Genomic DNA, 16,982 nt, shown 5'->3' with positions numbered 1-16,982 from the left:
CGGAAAGGACCGACAGAGTCGCGGAAATCGTGCCTAGGTGAATGGAACACTTCGCAAATCCATATTGCAAATTTGTTTTGAATAAGACATTCATTCAAAAAGAAAATGGTACACACATAGCAAGAATAACGACCTTTTCCTCTCTGTTTAGAAATATATGGCATGGGGGTAAGTGCAACTCGAACTCTAGCTAATTACAGCTACCTTATAAGAACCCCTTTCTTGGTTCCTTCCTCCCTAAATGCACTTTATTCTTTATTCGATCTTGACAGTTATGCAAACCTGAGACGACGTCGAGGGTTTGCATAACTGTCTCGAATTCTCCCAACCCCTCGAGTGTTTATATCAGGCTATTCAAACACAGGAAAAAAGTTTTCTATCGCTTAAATATTACTTTTTTTAGAAAAATACTGTTACTTTGCCGTTTACAAGCAATTTATTTGTAAACGTTAAGTTTCACAGTGCATAAGGAAATGAACCGAATTTACGCGAATTAGCGCCGCGGCGCTTATTAACTTTTTTCTCCAAAAATGCGGCGCTTATTTGAGAGCGGAGCCTAATACCATAGCAATACCGTTTAGTACTGTATTTACTCGAATAAGCGCAGCGGCGCTAATTAACTCTCCCACCCCCTCCAAATGCGGCGCTTATTTGAGGGCAGGGCTTATTCGAGTAATTACTGTAATTGGCAGCTTGAGAGTTTATTACATTTAGGGCAAATTGTTATTACATTTAGGACTTTATTACATTTAGGACCGTTTATTACATTTAGGCCTTCTACATCGGTCAACTATTCGCCAATGTTTTTCCCTGTTCCCAGTCACAATCCCAAATGTCTTTGTGAAAGTTAATTAGGTCCAGTTTCCTTCTCGTTTCTAAAGTGGCGATTGTCGAGATCGACAAAAAAGAAGAAAAGGCCCTAGGGTTGCCCCCTGAAAAATTCCACGGGACAGCGATCAACAGTCGAATAAATAATCATTCACAAGGCATTAAGAATTACAGTCACTCAGACAGGACTTGAGCTAAACATTGGTGACGTCTCTAATGTCTTATTCGTATAATGCGCCACGCCTTTTCAGCCTCAAGTCAAACACACGTATCTTTTAAGGGACGAACCATTTAATTTTGAGGGGCTGTTGGGCAATTTCTTCTAAGAAAGAATTGTGCAATGTTTTTGTCTTGTCTGTTCGTCTGTTTGCTTGTTTATTTGTTTCAGCCTTGGTATTTGTAAGCTTTTTTAACCAACATTTTCCTCTGCGTGGGCGAAATGATGGTCTACATCGACCTTCTCATCCAAAAAGAAAAAGATAAAAAATGAAAAAAGTTAAAAAAACAAAAAAATCCCTCTTTCTTTTAGAAGTGAGGTTCTGCATATGGCTTAGTGTAAACTTTTGTTTGTTCGACAAACTAGCGAGAGATTTGTAGCTTGCCTTCAAGCATTTTACCATTTCGTGAATTACGCTTGACATCTCAAGGATGGAATTCTTCAGAGGCATAACTCTAAGAAGAATGGCAAGAAATGTTAAACTCTTTCCTCAAGAGTTCTAAAAGGATTCCTTTGATAACAGTGCTGACAAACTGATGGGTATCTTGTATAAATTTATTTTTAATTTACTGTTATCATCATCATCATCATCATCATCATCATCATCATCATCATCATCATCATCATCCCTTTACGCTGAGGAGGTTACCATGGCTAAAGAACTTTTATTATTATCATGGAAAATGTGGAAACCGAACACGCCAAACGGCAACTCAAAGAAAGAAACAGATGAGAAATGATTCAACACTTTTAATAACACAAACATCTCTATTAATTGTAGTTAATAACACAAACATCTCTATTAATTGTAGTCAACTTTCCCCTCGGTAAAGCATCCTCATATAAATTAACTGTCAACGTAATGTTTCGATCACATGATCCTCTTCGTGTGAAATTAGAATACCTAGAATAGGCCATTTGCACGATGGCGTCATTTTGCTACTACAACCAGAATCACTTTCGTTTTTCATCTTAAATTTAAATTTGGTAATCCCAGCGAGGTTTAAACAACAAAAGTCCTAATTTGCACAAGGAAGCAAAACCCCTGAAGGATTCTGGTCGTTGTAGTCAAATGACGTCATCCCAAGTGTGCGACAAGTACAGGCTACATAGCGAGTGATCATCTTGTAAAAAGCTGCTACAAAAAAAAGACCCAAACAACTAACATCCTATTTTAGTGTATGTTGTTGACAGAAAATCACACAAATACTGCGTGGACACACTGATCTTGTAGAAGTGCTATATCATTTATTAGTATATATTAAAACAGTGGATAGTGTTTTTCGCGCGCTCTGATTGGCTACTCAATCAGTGGATATCCTGCACCATTCACTGATTCACCTCCAGTTCCTCCGAGAGAGCGACGCCAAACTCGCGTAAGTTGCGAGCAAAATGCCTTTCCGGTTTGCTGCCGTAACAAACAAAGACATTTCACAACTAATCAAGCAATCTGTTCCTAAAATACACGAAGAAGGTGAAGAGGTTCGGTTTGGAAGTTTCAACAGGTAAAGCTTTGTCTTTTTCAATTGAATTTATCGATAAAACTGGTGAAAAAGTTTTTTGTTTGCAAATGCAAATTAAGCTTAAGTCTTGCGTTACTTTATTTAGTTGACTTGTTTATAAATAAGCTTAAAACTAAATTTAATAATCTTTTTTATAGAATGATTTTGAATACAAAAAGAATTCACAACTCCTTTTGAAGAAATTTACCGGCAAGAGCTAAAAAAATGCCTTCAATGTTTTATTTGTCAGCAAGAAAAAGCGACGACGGCGGCCGTTCGGTCATTGCGCACAAAAATTGTAATCTTTGGCAACAGTAAATGAGTTTAAAAAATCATCATTTTTGTGCTCAATTATCTCACTGTTTTAGTATATACTAAAACAATTAATCACCTCAGTGTCGGTGGTTAGTGGTAAGATATTTACCGCGCCGCTTTGCGGCCTCGGTATATAGCCACCACTACTAGCCATCTACGGGATCTACAAGTAACAACATCATGCAGGTAACCAGTGCTCGTGCGCTTGGAAATAACTAAGTAGAAAGCGAAAATCACACTTCAAAAAAGGTACGACTGGCTTTAAATTGTGGCGGATCCAGGGGAGGGCTCACCCCTTATTTTTAGACCAAACCGAGGCCCGAAGGGCCGAAAAAAAAATTTGAGACCGCTCCCCCCGCTTATCTCAGGGTCTGGATGACCAGGCCTCCTCCCCCCCCCCCGTCCATATCTGAAGGTCTGGACCCGCCACTGAAGAAAAAGTATACCTTTTTTGCTAAAGCTACGGTGAAACGAGCCACGAAAACGTGCAACTTTCGCAATATTGCTGCTAAACGAGATAAATAGCAATGTTGCGGGTTTTACCACCCACAAATAAAATCTTGCACCCTGTCCTTTCAACACATTAGGTTTTTCCAGGTTGCGAAAAGATGTCTCCCGCTTATGGCGAGACTCTCGCGTAATTTTATCCAATCAGAAGTCAGTACTCACTCAATTTGCAATTACCTGATTTGTTGCAAGACAGGTTTGAACGAGGATGGTAAAACGCGCAACATCGCTATCCAACTTGTTTTGCAGCAATGTTTCGAAACAAGTTTCAGAAGTTTCACATTTTTGTTGCCCGTTTAACCAGAGCTACAAAAAACTGTATGATAATTTTTCACAATGGTCCTGACAATAATAAGTTTTCCTTTTGTTTCGCCCTCGAATTCGTCGGAGTTTACCATCCTTTATCTCGCTTGTCTTGTCTAACACGATTCTGTTTTGCGCGCGACGTTATACGAGCCTTCTCCTCTGTGTTATTGTTAGGCAACAAGACAAACTGAACTGAAATTTGTCCCGGGGAAGTTAGCTTTGGAGATTTGCTGCGGCCATTCTGCTTGATTCCCAGGAAGAGATCATGCCGTCTATGTTTAAAATATTTATGAGAAGCGAAGGTGTGAAAATAGTTTTCCTCGTACATCGTCTTAAAAAAGCTTTCATCGGTGACTTTAGCCTAGAGAAAAGAAAAGAAGTTTTAAAAAACAATCTCATCTGTCTTGTGCACCCCGTTTGATAAAAAAACGTATTTTCCACAATAGAAATGCAAAAACGCTAGTTTGGCGTTTAATCTAACCCTGCTAGTGCATACGAACTGAACCGTGCCTAGAAATGGCTGAATTTGCCTCAAAAGTCATCACATTTGTTGAAACAATTGTCACACTATGCCCCACCCAAAGTTGATTCGCTTATTTCTAAATGGAAAAAAGGGAGGAGCGTGGACACTGGGGAAGGCAAGAGCCCATAGGGTCCTGCAGCGAAGGAGAGAAAGACGAAAGTCAGAGAAGTCGGTGAAGAATTTGTGACTTGAAAAATCCTCAACTTTCTTCTGGCATTTCAACGAAATTGACTATTGTAGGGTCTGCAGCATGAAAAACCGTGACCCAAATTTTTTCAGTTCATCCAGTGAGTCCTAAGATATCTTTCGTCATTTCTTTGTCTCTGGGTAAATACGAAACACTTTCTATTCAATGACAAAAATGCACTTTATTTTAGCGCCAATGTATTTAACACGAAAGTACTAATTCGGACACTATTTCTAGGCCTCCTGCTGTAGAAGGCACTGTTACTTTATATGGTCATCCGAGCCACGCGAAGGTCCAGCCGCTTGCAGTGCAAAGGCAGTACCTCCATTTCTCAGACCCTAAGTATTGGTACGGCCCCGGGAATCGAACCCGCGACCTCTCGCTCTGCAATCAAGCGCTCTACCGACTGAGCTAATCCTGCTGCGGTAATCATTGAAAACGGTAGAAAATGATAAATGATTGATAATTTACGTATTTTTCAAGATTTGCTCCAGAGCCATAACTTTAGCCTGGATGGCGAAACATATTACCTGAGTAACGACCTTCCCATTTGAATTAATGGCCAGAAACCTCCCAGTGACAAGATTACGCAGTCTTAGTATGCTTGTTCCAAAGGACTGGGACTCGAACAATGCTGTATTGGAAGGAAACGAAATCCGGTTAACCAGCGTGTGTTCTCAAAGAAAAAGTAACTTTTGTTAGAGACAAGTATTCATCATAAAAAAGTCAATGGTTCTTTAACTCAATAACAAACACAAGACACAGTTATGCATGACAGTCTCTTAAAGCTGGTTATTCTTAGAGTCTCGACTAACATCAAGGAGCCCATAACCCGGAGCGAGCAACTCTCAAACTAGGCCTATGTCACGGCGTTTTTACGAACCAGTGTATTTATAGACACATTTTAGGGCAATTTTTTCCGCAAAAATGGAATCTCCGCCACGTCTATGAACTCATTCGAAGTATAAGATATCAAAAAGAAAAACGTAACGTCATTAAAAAGCAAAAATTATTATTTTTAGGTCTGTAGGTCTTGCTGACTGGTTTGTGGGACTTTAAAGATATTCTAAATTCGCGCCAAAACCGTTCTAAAAATATCCTGGTGCGTGAAAACGCCGTGACACGAGTACACGGAAGTTGCTCGCTCCAGATTATGGGTTCCTGATTATAGTATGTCCTCTTTTACAGCATTTTGTGCTTCAGAGAATCACTGAGAACCTCGCCCCTTCACCTGTGAGATGATGTTAAAGAATGTATTTATCCTGTGAATTTCGTCTTGTATTATATAAAGGAGACCTTTATTTAAATGTGGAAATTAAAAGAACGACAAATAATCAGGAAAAACTTACTGTTTTCACTTGATTGGTTCAAAATTCCGACAATTCGATTCTTCTTGGCGATATTATTTAACCCTAGAAAATATCCTGTCTTGCAAAAAAGCTGCACAATTTGCACGTTTGAAGGAAAATTGGAGGTCACTTTGAAGATCTGGTAGTTGATTCGTATTGGCAAGGGCTCTGAACTGTTCATATGGTGATAGTTTTTTATGTGAGGACAAACTTGAGGTTTGATGGACCTAGTGACCACATACGGGAGTAGAGCAATAACCACGGCCACTCCGAGGAAGAGGATAGTATGACCACGCTGTGAAAAAAAAATTCAAGTCTAAGATATAGATTTAGCCAAGGCAAAAGGCGAAGCACTCGTTAATAAATTTGTAATTTACTTCAAACGATACACTTGCAACCATTGCAAAGAAATCCACCTGGAGTTGAGCCTGCGATCAGTTGAAAACCAGCAACATGTAAGCGGATAACTTCAAAAAACTCGCAACCCCGATGAGTCGACCCCTGAGCCCGCGATACGGTCATGTGATGTTGGTCAGCGCATACCCTGTTTTGACAGCTGCCAATTGACCACAACATGGATGTGCAATTTCATGTTGCAAGCTCCCACACTACAATCGGCGACAAAATTAGTTGAGACACCTCCGGAAAAAAGACATCTTATGAGCAAGGTTTTATTTGTTCTTTTTTAAAAAGGTGTGAAATACCTTTCAATGGTCCCCCCTCCCCACTCCCCCTATTCAGTGTTGTACCGCTGGCCTCAAGGTTTGTGGGCACTCGGAGACGACCCAACAATGTCAAGGGGGGAGGGGTGGGGGGACCCTTTCTCAGGGTCGCTCAAAACACCTCTTTTTAGGAAAGTGTCTCAACAATTTTGTCGCCGATTGTAGGTTTCACATTGGTTGCCCTGTGGTGTGGGAGGACGGGTGGACGGTATGGTCACGCAACTAAAATTTCTCGGGTGAATAAATAACCAAATGTCTTAGCTATGGGGCGCCGCTTGCGCAGCGCGCGCGTTCAGAACCCATTTCGCTTTAGCAAGACCTATCATTGGACGATCCAAAAATATCATTGACTAGATGATTTAAATGTACATGATTTAAACAACCAATCAGATCTTGCGGAGGCAAATATAAAGCCAAGCAAATCGTTGCAAATCCGACGTCCAAGTCAACTCTGGAGGGAGCGCAAGAAATTTGCGAGAAAACGTTTGCGGGCACTATTAAACTCAGTTAAATTCTCTTTTTCTTTTGTTTGGTCCTTAGGTATAAACAACGCCAGATATTTCAGCTCATCTGCAACGTATGTAAGTAGACGTTTGGTTCAGGCTAGGGTCAACCGTTGAGCTTCACATGGACGAACTTAGTGATAATAAGCGAAAACAATAAATTTTTCTCATTAGCATTAAGTTCGTTACAAGTAACGTTCGACGTTTGACCCTTGCCTTAACACCTTAAATAAAACATTTGTCAAGGCAATCAGTCTTTTAAACCCTCTCCAATAGAAAATAGCTGCATTAAATTTTCAAGTAAAAAGTAAAACAATAAAGTTCAGGGTTGAATCTGATTTTATCGAGAATACGCGAAAAATCTCTAAGTTAAATCTCATACTCGTAGTAGTTCTCGTCCTCATGCTTTCTATTGTGTTCCAATGTTGACAAAACTGCTTGACATAAAATATTCTGTTGTATATAAAGTTTAATGGCCCAAACGTAACGTAAAAAACACGCCTTTAATTTCAAAGCATTCCAATTTGAAAAATGGTCCTTGCGAGATGGAATCCCTTAGGCGAGATTTATCCGGAGTTTTTAATGTTTTCGGATTTACAACATTAAGGGTTTTAGATTCGCAGGCGTTGGCGTTTGTACTATTAACCGTATTCGGATTCCCAACGAATTACACACATCGATAAATCTGCCGACATTCATGCGCGAAAACGGTTATCGTGCAGTTTGGCAGTTTGTCGCCGATTACGTTCACCATTTCTGTTTTACCAAAAACTGGTATCCTCAGGGACGGCGGAGCGCAATTTCAACTAGGGGGAAACTGCGCTTAAAAACTCGCGCCGGAGACACATGTTTGTTGGGGTGGGGGGTTGGGGGGAATCCTCTCCCTGAAAATTTTGAAATCTAGAGGCTCGGAAATGGTATTTTCAACATTCTCAATGAGATATTTCTCTAAAAAATCTCAACCTAGCCGGATAAGGTGTGAAATGACAGGCACTTCTAGTGCTTACAGCACGTACCTACTTAAACAAAAACATTTTTCGGGTGGAGGGGCTTTTACACCCCCCCGGCTCCGCCGTCCCTGATGATCGCAGGCGAAAAAGCATCCGGCCGATTCGTTGGAAGAATTGTTTACACTGCAAAACGTTGCCGATTGAACAGTAATCGGATTCAAGGTATTAACTTCATTCAACATCTCCAGGGACGCAATCAAACCGCTGTAACGTTTTTACTGATTTCGGATTCACACATCTGCATTTCTTGAACGACAATTAAAAGAAATCTGGTATCACAACGTTTCGGATTCATCACAAATCTGGAAAATCCCTCTAGTGTAAAACTTGCCTGAAAAGAAGGTCAGACACCTTATGACCCCTACACCATGTAGCAAAGAAAATGATGTTTCATATAGTTTTTGGAGATAACATGATAACTTTACAATTAACAATTTTTTTTTTTTAGCTTGCATCCTCGCTTTTATTCTTTTGATAGTGATTACAGTATATTACTTGCTTTCGGGCCCGGAAAGTTACCGGGACTTTGAAGAAAAGGGCCCAAAGGGCGTGACAGGGTTGATTTAACTAAAACGAATGTCTTAATGTCTTCAAAAAGTTGAAATGCAAACAGATAGCTTTAAAGACAGGTTAGAGTGACTAAGGTCTTTATCGGAAATGTAATGTTTCCAACACCATATGTTTGTTTGTTTAGTGCATTTTGAATTCTCAGGGTTCTACATTTATTGTTATTGAGACTAATCAATTACACACTGCATGGAAATTAAGGCAGGGGTCCTAACTTGGATATGACGGATGATTTGCTTAAATTTCAATACAAAGAAAGCTATTTGAGGCTATTTAAAAAGGCTTTGTAATAATGTCATGAAATCCACTCGGTTTATTGTAATCAATGTTTTCACATGTATTAGTTAAGCGAAAAACGGGTAAGGAACACTGAAGTGAAACCAAACGTCTTTTTACGGCTTAAAACTGATCCTATATGTTATTTCCGTTTCAGAAAACCGGCAGGTTTTGGCTTAATCTAGACTGTTTTTTTCTTCAAACTGGGTGCGCTGTTAAAAACGAAAGCAGGATGATTACATCCAAAATAAGTTAACAACTAAGCCAGCCACAATGTTCCCACATTTTTTTTGCCTCAAAAATCAAGGTTTCTATTTAATTACAGTCAATGGGCAACTCATAGTAGATGCAGTTTTTTCTTAGCATTTATAAAGATCATATTTGTCAAACAAACATTTCTGTAGGATAAGAACACGCAATTCATTCTCTCTAAATCTGCAATATCATAATTAGTTAATGAGCTAGATGCACAAGCATAAACATGAGAACAATTTGAAAAGCAAAGCCAATCGTTAAAAAGTCGCTTCAATTGATAGCGAAAGAAAGAAATGCAAAATATGATAAGGTACTGAGGATACTTCTAACTGAGTGATGTTTATGCATTGGTTGGTCAAACCTGTGTTTATTTTCATGCTGCCATTTTTTTAAGGCATATGGTTTCTCCTGGGCTCGGGAAACAGGGCCGGCAAATTGTGACGACCCCAGCAAAAGGGCTTATCTATTCATGTAGCAGAACAACAAAACTCTGAACTTTGGATTCTCTCTCTTAATGCTTTGATCATTAGAAACCCTCAGCGTTTTCCTATTCATAAAGACCGTTTCTCGTTGGCAGAAAGAGCTTTTTTTGGAAGTCTAACAATAGTTATTTCGTCCTTTAGACATCCCCTCTCATTAATGAGCCGTTCCAAAATGTTTAACTCCAAGATACTTCCCACGCATTTCTGTCTTAATTCCGTGAATTTGAATGCAGTGAAACTACGTAGTTTTCCCATTAAGACATTTTTACCCCACACTGGCTTAAATGGAAACTTCAATAAATACTTACCTCTGAAAACATTTCGAATTCCCCGACGCCAACGCGCGTTTTTATGAAAGATACGTCTTAAAAGACGCTGAACTATTTAATGTCTATTTGAGACAAAATTGATCAATCACAAAAAACTGTTAGTCAAGCAATTTTATCAGACCTGTCTGAGATGGTAAGACGTCTTGGTGAGCCACTGGCCTCGACCGGAAAAAGTCGACGTGAAAATGGAAACAAGCTTAGAAAGACACGGATACGAGCTACAGTAGGTGATCAAACCGAACAGAAAATACTGCTGTTAATCTCGCAGTTTGACTCAGCTTGAAGCAAATTGAGCGGCGCAATAAATTATGCAAAGTACCTTTATAATCATGGTGGTCTGTACAGTAAGAAAAATAAAGAAATCTTTTGCTTTGCTCGGGTCACTGAGATTACATGCAGGAGACGGTTTTCCTGCTGATTCAGGCACAACCGCAACTCCGGAGACGAACTCATCATTGTGGAATTCTACTTTCCTATTTAATGACTTTTAAGGTTCCTTCCGTTTTATTGTTGTATAAGCAGGATGCGCGTTTAAAAATATTGCCCATCTGTGACTGAATAGAGCAAAGAGGTTTCAAAATCAAACGCGAGAAAAACTCATTCAATTTTCAACTTTCACTTTTCTGTACCTCTGAACCAATAAGCTCCAAATATTTACAGAGAGAGCTGTGCCAACTGCACTTAATGTGGACTAACGTATTGAAGCAATACGGAAGTCCTTTTAAAAAATGATTACTACGCTGGTCGTGTCGTGCAGAAATATAATACGCTCGTTGGGTCAGTCTTGTTACTCCGTAAGGACATTTCCTCTTTTCCTTCAAAGAGAAAAAAATACATTATTTATTTAATTATGTTATCTTTTTTTGCGTTTTATTCTCTTGGAAAATTCTCATATATAGTTGTGATCTATTAGATGATAAACTTTTTTCACTGTGCTTAAAAAGTAATTTTTATGAATTGATCTCTTTTTGATCACTGAGAGAAAAAAATTCTCGAACTTTGCTAATTATTATTGAATAGTAACCGGGCCGAGTCGACAGGACATTCTAACAAGTTGATGTATATGAAATTGCGTGAGTACCCAGTGGCCGTCGGTCAACATTGATAATATTAAATAATTCTTACAAAATTCGAAATACAAAAGATTCTTTGTACCGGAGTTAATCTACCGGCTCCCAAACCTGGCTGGAACTAGGAGGGGGGTTATTGTAAGTGCGATGACCTGCTGCCTCCCTACAAATCCGCAACGCCGACCTTAGAAAATCAAATTTGTAAATAAAACTATTCCAGAAAATTTCCACTGTCCCTAGATTGGAAGGCGTCTCACATTTTAATATAATTAGCTAAAGATTCTGATCCCAAGTGGACCATACTGAATTCAGTTTAGAGTGAATTCAGGATCACCTGCTAGAACTCTTAATCCATGTCCTCATGCCCTGCTCGGTAATGGATTGAGGTTCCGTTACAAACAGTATGAAGTTAAAAGTGAGCGATGAGTAAGTTCGCTACACATTTTTCTGGACCGACTTTAATGGAAGCTTTTTACTTGCCCCAAATCCTGCCTTGCCCTCAAGTGTTTTTTCGCATCGCGCACTTGACACGCTGACCACTTCATTTTCTTTATTCACTGTCGAACTTATAGTTACCATCTTTTTTTATCAATTACATAAGTGAAGTCTTGGAAAGTTGACGGTAGACCTATTCTACATCAATAGAAGTTTACTTCAAGCTGGGATACCCGCCTTAAATATAGTCGAACCCCCACCAACGGCCACCTTTACTGACTACGGCCACTGTTTTTGTCCCGGCGGACAGTCCATACATTGACTCTTTTTTAACCTCTCTACAACGGCTACGGTCACTAAACCGTGTCCCAACTGCGAAAATAACCTCTCGACAACGGCTTTTTTTATTTTCGACTCTTGAAAAAGTCAGGAATGGTCACGAAATTTGATCCGTAAGGCGCGGTTATGATTAATTGTATCTTGATTGTGTTCCATTTATACTGCTGCAGTAAGCATAAATTGACCACGATACTTGTTCGTTCTGTCACGTTAACATTTTGATTTGTGTATTTTATCTCTCTGTATATTATTTATGATTGGTTTAACACTATGGGATACAGTAAGCAAGAACGTAGCACGATAAACATGTTGTACTCCCTAAAAAGAATTTGTCATATGACACCCCTACCCCCCTAGAGCGGTCACCTCTCCACAACGGCCTCTTTCTTCTGTCCCCAAGGTGGCCGTGGTAGAGAGATTCCACTGTACTCAACAGCAAAACCACGACTATTAACCAATGAGTGCGGAGGCCAGACCTCAAAGATGTGGAGCAGTAATAAAACTGACAAAACTGGAAGAAAACTGGTCCTGCTACCTCGATTCTGCCTCCGCACAAGGAGTCCGCTTGAACAATGAAAGATGAAGGTACTCTGCGAAAGACCCCCAGTCAAGATTTATAATTTACCCGGCTTATGAAGAAAATGTTTTATGACCAGACCTCTGTTTTTATATTTAGTTCTCCCAAAAGTTTTATCATACTGGAGCAAGAGAGAGTGAGATACTCAATAAATGCTAAAACAAGTCCATTGTAAAATATCAGCAAGTTGATTTGCATGAGTACTCCAGAACTTTTTTACACCAGCTGCAATGATCATAGAGGAGCATCCATGAAAACGCGATCTAATAGTTTTACCCGTGGGTTATAGATATCGTTTACACTGAAGTTCGAATTGAAAGTGCTGACGAACCAGTAAGCAAAGAGAACAGGGCATAGAGAGTATATGGTGGCTGAACATATAGTTTAGTACAGTGAAACTCCGCTATAACGAAGTGCCACGGTACCGGAAAAATTGCTCGTTATACCGGCAGGGTCTCCGTTATGGCGAAGACCCCGTTATAACGAAGTATCTGGTTAACAGCATTATAGCATCATTATAGCGGGGTGAATTAATAAATAATAATTACCAAAAATTCAATACTGAACGTAGAAAACATTACTTTTATTCCTTTACTGTTAACTGTCAGTGTAATGCGCTGACAATCAAGACATCAAATTCAAAAACACTTTCAATTAAAGCAAGCTGTGATTTCGATTCTACTCAATTCTGTCGTTTTTACTGACTGCCGCGAGCGACCGGACAAAATATTTGTTACAGCGGGGTAAATTGTGCGTTTGGACCGTCAAAACATATTCGTTATAACGGTCATTTCGTTATAGCGGGGTTCGTTTCCACATACTTTACTGTAATTCTGCGGGGCTTTAATCAGATGTTTTTCGTTATAACGGGGTCTTCGTGATAGCGGGGTTCCACTGTATTTCCGAAATCAGTTGGTAGGATTCTATTCATATATGTGGAGAAATCACTGACTGAATTGAGACAATTGATATACCGAACGGGTAAGCTTGTCTCACAATAAGCTCGATACAGCACTATCAAAATAATGGCAAAAAACTGAAGAAAGATATACTATGGCACAAATGAAAGGGTGGGTTCCGTTTTCGGGAGGTCAGGTTTATTAACGGTTTAATGCGATAAAGAAACTGATTTACAAAAAGCCTGTTAAGTTGATCAGTGAGTCTACATAGCTATAGTCAGTCGTTGTTGTTAACAAAATGATTAAAATTTAAATCATGTTATAACTTGCGTCATAACGAATTGTTAAACTTTTGACTTGTTCTTAATACGTTCCGGAAGGCAAATACGGAATAATTAACAGCGATATCCGTTTAGCTATAAAATATGAGTTATAAACTAGCCACATAAATTCAATTTGCTGTTTACATACCAACATTACTCTTTATGAAAAAATTTAGGGCGGGAAGAAGGAAGGACAACGATTTCGCCATCTTTTGTTATTTTACTCCGCCTTCAAAAAGCTTTATTCAATGTATTCATAGAAACAACATCAGCGTCATGATTTGCAGGAATTTTATTCAACAATAGCATTTTCCACCTAGTACAAAACCTCAAAGAAGAAGCCGATGTCATGGGAGACTAAAGAATCTCAGTAGAAACAGAAATGTTCGGCTGAAACACGTGCTAAAATAATACCGCTAGTTATTTATGCAGCGTAAATTACTTCAGTTAACACTTACTCAAGTCAGCGATAATAAAGACATAAACCGATCAGTCATGCAACCACTTGACAAAACGGATTTTTCTTTCGGTTTAAAGTACCAATGAGCCACGACGAAACAACAAACAAACACTAAATTCAAGGTAAATTCCTACGGATAACCTTAAGGGAGATAAAAAATCTCGTACACGATAGCAATTTCCTTCAAGGATTTTAAAGCTTTAGTTTAATAAAAGCTTGAAGGAACTGGATGTATCCGGAAGCGATTTAACCTCCATTCATCTGGTTTCTTTGAATGACCGAAATAGAGTGTTAATAAAGGATAGGTGGTGCTTTGTTTGCTATTGAAAGGCCGTAAACTTTGCCTTTTTGTTTCACATCCTAAGCAGAACAACACAATGGCAACTAACACCAAAGAATTTCAAGAAGGCAGAGCAATCCTTTGCATATGAATCGAGCAAACCGCAGAACATCCATTCGAACAGAGATAAACAATAATTAATGACGAACTCAGTTAAACTCTCTGTTTTAGAGTCTGAGCTTTCTTTGCAGTTTCTCGTTGATTCTACAATAGAGTGCTAATGCCCTGGAGTGTCCGTGTTTTCTTAAGTGCTAATTATAGTCTTGTCATCGCTGCTTTAATTGAATTTATAATGTGCGAAATTGCTATAAGACGGCAGAATTATTTAAAAATCGTACCATATAAGACAAGTGATCTGTTTTCACTGTCTGGTACTTACTGAGCTAAATCTAATCACCAACAGTCCGATTTGAATCTGAGGTAAGAGATATAATGTATCTCTGATTTTATCTTGAAGGGGTTGTGCTAAAAACATCGAGTTTATCAGTATCAATTTTATCTCCAGCAAATTTAGAGTAGTTTCTAGCTAAGTTTGTTAAACTCCTTCGAGACCATCAAATGTTGCTAATGGTAACGTTGCATTCTCGAGTTGGACATCTAACAGGAAAGGAGTGGTTTTATGCTAAGGGAAAACATTGTTTTTAAAAGAAAATTACTGTAACCACATACTACAACTCATGTCATTTCGCTGACATAAAGTTCTATCTTTTTTTCAATATTTTGACTCGTCTACAATACATCAGATAAATCTAAAGACGCAACTCTATTCACACGACATAGAACAAGAATATGTAAACCATCCAAAACGAAACTTTTCAAAAACTTTTTTCAAAGTGATAGATTTGAATCCTTCCCCCCCCCCCCCCCCCCACCCACCCCCGCAACTTTGCGTTTCATTGAGGCTGGAAAACATTTTCATGAAAGAACTTTTTTGAAAGGCGTTTTGAATTGGACATTTAAAGAAGGTGATTTGCGTTGCACAGTGGACAGAAAACATTTTATTTGTTTCTACCCAACCAGAGAAAAATCTTTCATACGTTTTCAAATTTATACTGATTAGTTTGGACGGGCACTATTTAAAAAAAAACAATCATTGAAAAATCGACAGTGCAAGTTTTTTTAAAATTGTTGATTTATTTACATAGCCAGTTCAATTAGCTTTAATTTGAAGTTAAAGGGTTCTACGTATCTGCAGTTTAACCGGAACGTGCTACATTACTTACACGTAAGACACCTCTAAGGGTTTCTGGTACCCCTTAATTGATGAAGGCATGAAAACGATTTCAAGTAGTGTCCTGCCCTGGCGGGGGGTGGGGGGGGGAGGTTACTTGCTAACATAAGCCATATAGGTATGTGTGCGGCTCCAAAGGGTATGGTTTTTGACCATTTTGGTCTGGAATCGGGTATGGATTTCCGGGGAAACTACGGAAATGTGTGCACGCATTTATTATTTCAATTCCAAATGAATAAGAAAGGAACAAATCTATTTCGTTAATGCTTTAATCTGAGTAATGGTGACATAATTTCTTAGAGGTCAGGTCTGAAAATGGGTGTGAATAATGACATATTTTGGTCTGAAATAGTGTCAGGATTTTTTTTTTTTGGTTTTTATTATGTCTCTTTCACAAACAGATATGCAAGTACTCGTTTGTTCACTGTTGTTTTGAGCCGTGTAAGAGTTTCAAATCTTTAGCTCGTCTATCGGTGAGGCTTATCAAGTGGAGGTCACGGGAAATCTGAGCAAATCTATTTGACATGCCAACCAGCTTTTATAGGTGCAGATATTTTATAACTTATTTAAAGTTTTTTGCAAAGACAAGAACAAATACCCCCTCCAAAAAAAATCAATTGTTTGCAAATTGTTATAAGGGTCGTTTGAAACATACTGCAAGAACTCAGTTTTGCTCGCCTTAGACCTCAAAACTAGTGAGGAACCAAGAAAGTGTCTCATCCACTTGCACGTTGAGATTCCTCTATCTGATGAATACCCTTCAAGGCAATATAATTATCCTGATCCATGACTAGGCAACAAAGGGATTTGATGTCGTGGCCCAAAAAACAGACGTTTTAGTCTTGACGACATTAAAGCTTCAAATGATTTGAATCATGTCATTGTTTTACATGGTCTAGGTCATGAATACGTAAGGGATTAAATACTCTTCAAGGTCTTTAGAGGCGTAACTGACTTAAGTATCATCTGGGCACATTCGCACATCTGAAAAAAAGATACAGTTAGGCAAGTTATTGATATATGAAAAGAAAAAAATGGGTCCTATCACTGAAGCCCGGGGAAACCCCGCAATGAATATAGCCTGTTTAAGAGTTCACATTGCTTATTACGTAACTGTAGCCTGTGTTCTATCAGACACAGTCGTTCTAAAAAGGTTACACTGATTCTCCTAAACCAATACAGTTGTGAATTTCGCTAATAGGATCGTATGATCAGCCTTATTAGGGGAGATACCACATTCTCGGTCACACTGATAAAATCAGTCAACGTAGAAAACAGCGGTGTAAAAACCCGAAATACTTGCATGTCGAAATACTTGTTGTCGAAATACTTGCATGTCTGAGTGAAGATTGCTTCTTCAAAGATATTTTGCAGTCTTTTAAAGAACGAAAATGGGCTTGTAATCTCTAGCTGAGTCTATTCTTCGAGTC

At 38.9% G+C, this 16,982-nt stretch overlaps 1 protein-coding gene across 1 annotated transcript; it reads right to left on the bottom strand.

Moving 5' to 3' along the window:
• Positions 1–3,752: 3,752 nt before the first annotated feature.
• Positions 3,753–10,033, bottom strand: LOC140939092 (fibroblast growth factor 1-like). Its single transcript, XM_073388655.1, has 4 exons — positions 9,858–10,033; positions 5,735–6,029; positions 4,916–5,019; positions 3,753–4,036 (listed from the first exon to the last, which is right to left on the bottom strand). Exons 1-4 carry the CDS (start codon positions 9,867–9,869, stop codon positions 3,761–3,763), a joined length of 687 nt encoding a protein of 228 aa, XP_073244756.1. The 5' UTR covers positions 9,870–10,033; the 3' UTR covers positions 3,753–3,760.
• Positions 10,034–16,982: the final 6,949 nt, after the last annotated feature.

This window comes from Porites lutea, chromosome 1 (genome assembly GCF_958299795.1).
Source record: "Porites lutea chromosome 1, jaPorLute2.1, whole genome shotgun sequence".
NCBI classification, from domain to species: Eukaryota; Metazoa; Cnidaria; class Anthozoa; order Scleractinia; family Poritidae; genus Porites; species Porites lutea.
Note: the sequence above shows the minus strand (reverse complement) of the source record. Positions and strands in the feature narration are given on the sequence as shown.